Source organism: Tauraco erythrolophus, chromosome 8, assembly GCF_009769465.1.
Source record: "Tauraco erythrolophus isolate bTauEry1 chromosome 8, bTauEry1.pri, whole genome shotgun sequence".
Classification (NCBI taxonomy): Eukaryota; Metazoa; Chordata; class Aves; order Musophagiformes; family Musophagidae; genus Tauraco; species Tauraco erythrolophus.
Genome location: NC_141472.1, coordinates 14,582,689 through 14,591,375, shown reverse-complemented (window position 1 = coordinate 14,591,375; position 8,687 = coordinate 14,582,689). Strand labels below are relative to the sequence as shown.

General features: G+C 40.2%; 1 protein-coding gene across 1 annotated transcript in view; it reads right to left on the bottom strand.

Annotated features, from left to right (window-relative positions):
• Nucleotides 1-236: 236 nt before the first annotated feature.
• Nucleotides 237-8,687, bottom strand: part of BMPR2 (bone morphogenetic protein receptor type 2) — a 103,968-nt gene continuing 95,517 nt past the window's right edge. The window contains exons 10-13 of the mRNA XM_086615881.1: nt 8,478-8,614; nt 4,589-4,761; nt 2,209-3,488; nt 237-484 (exon numbers count right to left, since the gene is read on the bottom strand). Of these exons, the coding sequence (XP_086472007.1) occupies nt 237-484; nt 2,209-3,488; nt 4,589-4,761; nt 8,478-8,614 (1,838 nt within the window). The remainder of the gene's footprint in view (nt 485-2,208; nt 3,489-4,588; nt 4,762-8,477; nt 8,615-8,687) is intronic.

Sequence of the window (8,687 nt, the reverse complement as noted above, 5' to 3'; positions counted from 1 at the left end):
CAGACTTAACTTTAGCGATACTAAATAAAAGTGCAAAAATGTTCAAAAAATTAAACAAAATAAAAAATATGGAAGCATAAGCTAAAAATTCTCTGCATAGCTGAAATCTATTTAAAGCGAGTCCTTGGTAGGGATTGCTGACAAGAGGAGAAAGCAGTTTTTTAAAATGTCTTCTGCATGTTTGTTTCAAATAACGCAAAAAAAAAAAAAAGTCATTTGTCGGTTTTTGAAGTATCTCACAGGCAGTTCACTCCTGCGTCCTTAGATACCATTGTGGTGGCAGTGCCTCCTTCTGCCAGGTAAACAGCAGTGCTGGATTTGGAGTGGACTGCCCGGTCACTGCCATTATTGTTGACCTCGCAGTGCAGCGGCTCAGTGGAGATGACCCATGTTGAAGGACGCCACCGCTTAAGTGAGTACGGAGTTTTCACTCGTTTCTTGATCTTCTCTCCTGAGCCCGATTTGCCATCCTGTGAGGAGTCACCTACTGAAGACAATAACAACAAAAAAAGAAACAAAAAACAAAAACAGAGTAGAAAATAGTATTACGAGGAAGGTAAGATCAGACTGGAGAGTCCAGGGTTGTTACTCATGCAGAACAGAACAAAAGAACAAAATCTTGTCACATCACACAAAAGCAACTGTGTGGCAGAGGCATGACAGGTGTATCAACTACAGTAGCTGCCACTGAAACAAGAGGTCAGATTCTGTTCTCTGTCAGAAATTACTTCAGTGAAGTAATTTGTGTTACCTCGAATGCACATTGGCATCAAACAGCAGAATCAGCATCTGACATTTGAGAGGCTTTTGCAATCACAGTATCTTATATTACCTGTAATGGGAGGTACAAAAAACCATCGCTACTACAGGATGGCGAAGGCTAAACTTTTATAGCATAATTAAATCATAGGTCCCCTAATCCTACTTTACTTGGCAAAGCATTTCACCTGAAGACAAAATGGTCCATTCTCTGTTAAGATCTTAAGTCAGGATTTGGGATGTTGGGTTGCAAAACCAGCGTTAATCATGATAAAACTTCAGCAGTAGAAATCTGGTTGTTAAAACAACTTTCACTTTATATAACCTTCAAATCCTTTCTTTTAACTAACTTACCCTCCAATTAAAGTTACTGCAACAATTTTTTTCTTTACCTCAGTAAGATTTCAACTCCAGTCAACATATTGAAACAAAAATTAAGGTTTCCTACTTAAAAGGAAGGCTGCTGAATAATCAACTACATTTCTTGCAAGATTTGCTCTGGTTTGATTCTGAACCTTTTTTTTCCAAACATGCCTGACACCCCAGATTATTTCACTTAGTATGACAGCAACTGTCTACACATAGTCAGAGGTTTGCAAGCACCTTTCAAAGATTACAGAGTATTCTCTTAACAATGCACACTAGGAGGCCTTTCCAACAGCTCCAACAGGCCCAAAGACAAACTCAGAGGATGTACCTAATTTAACATTGACTACACGATTACATTCTTACTGTAAAAAGGAGAGGCCCATTGCAACCTCTTAGATCTTTGGCTGTAAAGCTCTTAAGGCAGTTATTCTGAAGGAGTCTATTAAAATCGATTCTTTCTCTAATTACTTGGATTAATTTTAAAATGTACATGGCAATCTGACGAAGGACTGTTATAATTGTTAGAGATCAGATAGCAAAGCAGAGAATGCCTGACTGTCCATCTAGGCTGGGCTAATACAGTAAAATGAATTGCTTTAAAAGTAATGAAGCGTATAAGTAGTCATTATAATAAATTGTTTCAATCAGTGCATCTAAGAGCCAGCTACTCTTAAGAGAACGAGGAAAAGTAAGGAAAAGAAGGTACAATGTGCCCATGAAAGAAGAAATAGGAAGCTTTTTCAATATGCTTTGCAGTTGCCAAGGTAGGTGCCTTGCAAGGAATAATGAAAGTCAGAAATTACTCCCCTTCCTAGAGTCAGAGTAGACAGGTTATAAAGGGACAGATTTATTCTGTGTATGTGAAAGGAAGACAGTGACCTAACATGCTGGAGTTGATGAAGACAGGACTTTATCGAGAAGATGGAAATTGTGCTGATAGAAATTAAATTTATATGGGATTTAGTAAGTATGCTTTGAGGAGGGACAGGAGAGACAGAAGTAATTTCTATTCAAGCAGATACACGTAGTTATTAAGTAAAACAGTGTCAGGGAAACTGTTCAAGTCCTGCAGGCACTTACACTGCATACTACTGCTATCCAAACTATTTGTGGCTGATAGATCCAGTGAATTAGGCCTCTGTGCTCTTCTAGTCTGGGTCTGCCCAGGATTTCTCACTACATTCTGGGTACTGACTGTAGCTGCGTCTTGCACTGGACACGGATTACTGTTGTTGTTATTGGCATTCGTTCGGCCATTATCCAGTGGTCGCTCTCTCCTGTCTACTAGGCGGTCCAGAACACCTTCATCGTGGCCAACCTGCTGCTCCCGCCTCAACAAGGGTTCATGCTCATCAGGGCTTGAATTAATGTTCAGCCGACTATCCTCTCCACTGAACTGGTTCTGAAGCATCTCCTGGGCCCTCTGCGCTACTGAACTGGTTGCCTGGCCAGATGGCACTGTGCCATTGGCGTATTGGGTTGGGCCAGCATGAGAGTTTATGCTGTGGCTTCTCCCAGCCACTCCGTTCATGGTAACTGTCACGACATGAGGTTCTGCAGCATTGATAGTGTTCATCTTGGCAACTCCTGTTTCCACTTGCTTCAAGTTTGATTTGTGCTTGCCACCAAATTTTAACCGTGGCTCCTTTGTTGAATTTTTGGTGTTTAGGGGGAGGCTAGTAGGCCTCTTTGGAAGGTTCTGTTGCTTGGGTAGAGGATAGACCTGAGCAGATGGGACATCCGGAATCAAACATGCTTGACCATTGCCAGTTTGTGTGAAGTCCTGTTGTCCTGTCACCTCTACTGCAAGTTTTATCAGGGGATAAAGCAAGCTGGAACTCGTGCTGCTGAGTGGATCTGGCCCGCTAAACTGCTTAAGTGAATGTTCCATCAGATTCTCATCAGAACTTTCTTTCAGGTTCTTATCCACTTCTTTTGGATCCAATTTATTTGTCTCCAAGTCCTCCTCTGTTAGCTGCAGACAAACAGGGGTGGGCCCACCTGGCTGCATGACATTGGTCGTATGTAAGTTTGTTTCATCTGAGTAAGGCATTTCAGATATGGTAGTCATGCCAGTGCTAGGAGTGAGGCCAGTTGTATTGGTGGTGGTAGTATTGGTGGACAAACTGGTGACGCTTGTCTCAGGACTAGGGATGCGAGCTTGCGCTTGCTGCCGCTCATAGTTAATGGAGTTTCTATTCTTTTCCCCTGAAGTCAACGGTGTGGTGGACATTGAATGTTCAGAAGAAATGTTCTTCACTATGCTGTCAGTGTGGTGAATAGAATCTTCAATGTAGGAAGATGAAGAGTAATCTGGATATGGCCTTATCTTTGATACACGCCTATGATGTGACAGGTTCCTTTAAGAAAAAATAAGTGATATTAAGATCATATATGTTAAAATCACCTTCTATTATAATGCTTCTCATTTAAGAGAGCTGAATGTCTTTCTGTTTCTTTTCATGCACAAACTAAGGACAGATATAGTATAAACTGAGATCCTTCGGTAACTTCCTTGAAAAATCCTGTGTAGCAGAAAAGTGGTTTTACTAGGACAACGATTTTGTCATCATGGATGTTATTTATACAACTAAGTCGGATAACAGTAATTGTCTTCTATTTGTCTAATATGCTGTTTGTCCAGTTCACTGCTAAGGTACTGCTCTAGTTGCAGAGAAGTGATGCTGAAGGAGGGCAACAGGAACTCAACACACAAGATGGAGAAAGTGATGCTGGGAAAAAGTCACAAGGTCCTAAACCATGAAAAAAACGTATTATTTTAACAATTTAGGTATTCGACAATTTGAACATAATTTTTTTCATTACAATAAACATTGCCACATGCAGCAACATTGCTCTTCTCTCAAATCCAGATCTCTAGCATATACTACTAAGCACTAATGTCAGTTCTGCAAATTCTCACTCCCTCTGGATAATACAGAAGCAGAGAATGCACAGCACGTCTCTCACTAGGGTTGGAATAACGACGACTTAAACAACGGCCCTGCGGTTCTTTAACTGAAAAACTATGGTTTGAGACTCAGTGATTGCCTGAACTCATATTGCCTGCAAATTCACAGTTTTTAGACTAACATTTAAAACAGAAGTTTTATGCATCATTTAGCAAGAGTCTTTAAAGACAATTGATAGTCACTTCATATCTTTGCTAGCCTGTTTGGACAGTTTGCCCAAGTTCAGTTTAAAAGGCCCCTCTGTGAGAAGTACAGTTGTTTACATAGAAGGTGCCTGCATTCTGGGGACACACAGCAGATCTTAAGAACACAAGCAATCAGGATCATGTCCTACAATACCCATATGGAGACTAGCTCACGTAATACACACCCACTTCATGGGTGCATAAATGTTAAGCTAGCAGCATGCTCTAGCTTCCTTCCTGGAGTGAGCTGAGCACTGCATTGGGCATTCACTGCTGACTAAAACAAATGTTTTCTCTTCTTACCGCTCATTTTGCATGGCAGTTGACATAGGGTTGACTGTTGGACTAACTGATTTATTTCTCTCCCAAATCATCATGAGTTCTGCCATCCTCTCCTCAGCACACTGTGCTGTTAGTCGAGCTTCAGCATCTTGATCCCAACAGTCTTCAATTGTTTCTTTAAGTGACCTCACAGCCTGCCAGGAGACAAACAAAACCCCTTTATCTTAAATTATTTTCCCTTTATATTACGCTTCTAATTTACTGTTTTATGACAGCATTCTGTACGGATGAAAATAGTCACAAGCTGGTGAGAAAGTGAAAGAGAAGATAGACAGTTTCATTCAAAGCTAGTTCACCCTAAAACTGGCAATATGCAGGACTAATTTATCATACCTCACACACACACCAACTAGGAAGACAATTACTAAGGAAAAACTACATTCATCATTGTCCATACAACCTTCCGCCAGCCCTCTCTGATGTATGCATGCTCAGCTCACTCTCCCTATCTTACGAAAGCTGTGTGCTGAGGATTGATGGTATTCTGGAAATGCTGTCATTGTTATCCCCACAATTCAGCTAATGGTCTCTGCCTTGCTTCCTTGCACTGTATGCAAATAACACAGCCTTGCTCATTTCATCAGGCTTTTCTTCCTCTGTTCACTACTGTAACATCGAAACGCCTCGTATCTATCAGTGAATTTGTCTGCGCTATGGGAGGAGATCATTGCTGCCCTTGTTTTACAGATGGAGAAACAGAAACAGACACACTTTCCTGGGATCCCACTGTGGGGTGAATGGTGCAGTCATGATTAGAGCTCAAGACCTCCAAAACGTGCTGCCATATGGTCAGAGACCTGGAGAAGAGACAACTGAAATTACGAGCACTGAACACTTCTACCTCCACAACACCCGGAGTACAAAAAACAGGAGGACTTTTATTGGCCTCTGCTGCCAATCTATTGCCCGTGGAGAGGATATGGTTTGCCAGAGCATCTCACATCTACAGCCCAGCTTTAACCTCTCCAGCACCAACGACTGTGCATAGTCTCAGCTGGATACTAAGGCATTCATTCGGCCCTGCTGACTGCCTCTGTGCCAGAAACGCCTTGTTCACTTCTGGCAGTGAAAGCCAGGACTAGCTCTGCGTGCTAGCCAAGAGCTCCTCACCCACAGAGCAGGCTCCTGGCATCGCCTGCATCTGGCAAGTCACTGAAGCTTAGTGATGCAGCTATGGATGCACAGGTGGGGATGAGCTCCCACACAAGCAAATCTTTTCTCTCCCTTCCCACAGTAGATCAAAGAGGTGCTAAGCAACTACACGTCTCTCAGCAGAGAAACATGAGTCTAACAGCACCCTCAAGGACAATGACAGGACAGTGTACTGGATCCATTTTCTCTCCCAGAATAAACACCCTTCATTCAGCTGTTGGGACTTGATTTAATCGCAATTTAGACATATCTCTAAGTCAGCGGACACCCTAATCTCCTGTCTTACCCCTCTGTAAGACTCTCCCCTAAAGGTTTCACCAGCAGTAAATTTCACCAGTGTTTTAATATTGTCTCTGTTCTAGCAGATCCTTTCCTTTTGATGTTTGAAGGATCACGAAAGGAGCACAGTGATGACTGTATAGACAGTTAAAACTGAAGTTCCAGAGCTTCATATTTACCACAGTAATATGTTTTCTATTAATTTCAGGTTCAAAGAGATCTATACTAAAACACACAATTTACAAGTTCTAGCATTCATAAAAAAGATAGAAGGGACAGGAAATCTGCATTATTCTTATCAATATCCTTCAGTTCTGACCTTTGAAGTCAAGCTTGGGCCCTGCTTTGGCAAATGAGACAAGAATGCTGCTAACATCTCAATTCAGTTTATAGTCCTTGGATTATTTTATGCATATCGTCTGCTCAGATTGTTGATTTATACTGTGAATAACAGTACTGCTGTATCACAATGTGTATGTTCAAGAAGCAGACTGAGACTGCATAGGTAACCATAAATTTAGGATTCCACATCTTTTGAGCGCCTTAATTATGTGACCTAAAAAAATAAAATATTGCTTTTTATTTGTATTTCTCAAATTAGAAGAGCAAATACATTTCTCTAATAGATGAAGTTGCATGGAAGTGTTATAACCCAACATGTCAGCACAACTTTAAATAACAGACAAAAGTCTTTTATCCCATGCACTAGATACAGGAGGTTATGACCTCGGTCCAGGGTAAGGTTATCTGGAGCTCAGTTTTCTGCAATATCTCCCCTACAGTGTTCATTCAGATGTCATCCTAGACTGGCATAGAGTGGAGTAGGTTGTTTGATACCTATGACAGAACTACGGATTGTTTATTTTTTCTTCTTTTCTCTTAAAGTAATGGTGCAGATCCATCCTTAGAGCTGGACTTATCATCATCATCATTTTGAATTTTGGAAAAAAAAAAATTAGTGACAACACAAAGAATGTGTTAGGCAGTTTAAATATGAGAATCATTACTAGCTCAGTGTCTAATAATCCTGGGGTCTATCAGCTTGTTAGAACATAATTAACTTTTAAAATGGTAGTCCGCAAAACAAAACACCTTTCTTGAACTGTTTTAGTTATAACTGTCTTCAAAACCAGCTGTCAAGCTTGGCTCTTCCAACACTGCATTTGCCAACACAGCTATAGTAAAAGTAGTTGCTGCCTGATTTCCTATATAGTTTGGGTGTAGATTTTTTTCTTTTTTTTTTTTCTCTTCCTCCTCCTGCTAAGACTGGCTAGCCAAAACTGTGTAATAAAAGAACCTCTCAGTGAAGCTCTCAACTCAATTACATGTTTTACAACAGTGTTAGTACTAGAGGCTACGCTCCTCTCTGAGAGTGGTTCATACATATTTACACGTACGAGCACAGCCGAAGCCTTAGGCTCCCCATTATCTGCACAGAACCTACACGCTTATCAACGAGCAAAGCCTCTGAAGATTGAAGGGCATAATTTCAGTAAGGGAATAATTAGAAGTATCTTTTTAAAAAAGAGTCAAATACATCAATTTCATACTCATGATCAAGCTATTTTTGCTTAAACAAGTTACCATGTATCAGGTGGAACCCAGTAACTGTTTGCATTTCATTTTGCTTGTCATAAAAGACAAACAACCTTCGCTAAGCTCCGGGGATTCGCGTTCCTTCACCTTCGCTGCGGATCAAAGCAAGCACACAGGCTCTTACCAGAGTTCAGCTGACTTGCCGTAACTTGTTGGCCTGCAGCAGCAAGCAAGGCTCTAAGCCATAGCTACGCTAATTCAAAACAACAAACAACATTACTATGTTTATAGTCTTGAAAATAAAAATTGCAGATCAAATGAAGCCATATAAAATTTCTAATGTATTTATAATGAAATAATTGCTGGAAGCTGTAGCCTCTGCAAATTCTGAGGACTATACAACTTCAGAAAAAGTTTATTACAATGTTTATAGATTTTGGAACTAAGTTTTGGAAGAGTATACTTACATTTTTGCCAACTATTTTAGAGTGTTATTAGATTATATTATGTCAAAAGGCAGAAAATGCATTTATGTTTCTCATCCAGCATACAGAAAACATATGGGCACTTCATGCGTAATACTACAGATACTGTCTAACAATTAATATAACAAGTTATCTTCTCTGTATCACACTTCTGTGTATCACACTTCAGCATCTGATAATAGTCATCGTATTTTTCCTTAAAAGAAATCTAGTTTTCAAGTCAATGGCTTAAATACTGAATTCAGTTTTTAAAAAGTAGTCCAGACAGAAGCAGCTGCCAAGCCTTAAATACTTAAAAAAAAAAAAAAAAAAGAAATGTATTCAAAAGTAGCTTTTAAGAAGTGAGTACACTCTATAGCTGGATAAATGATTGTTTCTTTGAAAATATTCTATCTCACCAGGCTGTTCTCCTTCCATGCTTCTGGGAATTTTGGTCTTTGCTTCTCTCTAGACACCAAGACTTGCATATCTTCAAAAGTGGGATGATTTCCGACTTCTGTCTGGAAAGCCATCTGGTACTCCGGCACAGACTCCCCTGTTAGCAAAAGGAAGAAAGAAAAAAATCACAGATTAAAAGGAAGAGCAAGAGCTTTCAGGTGATGAAAGGT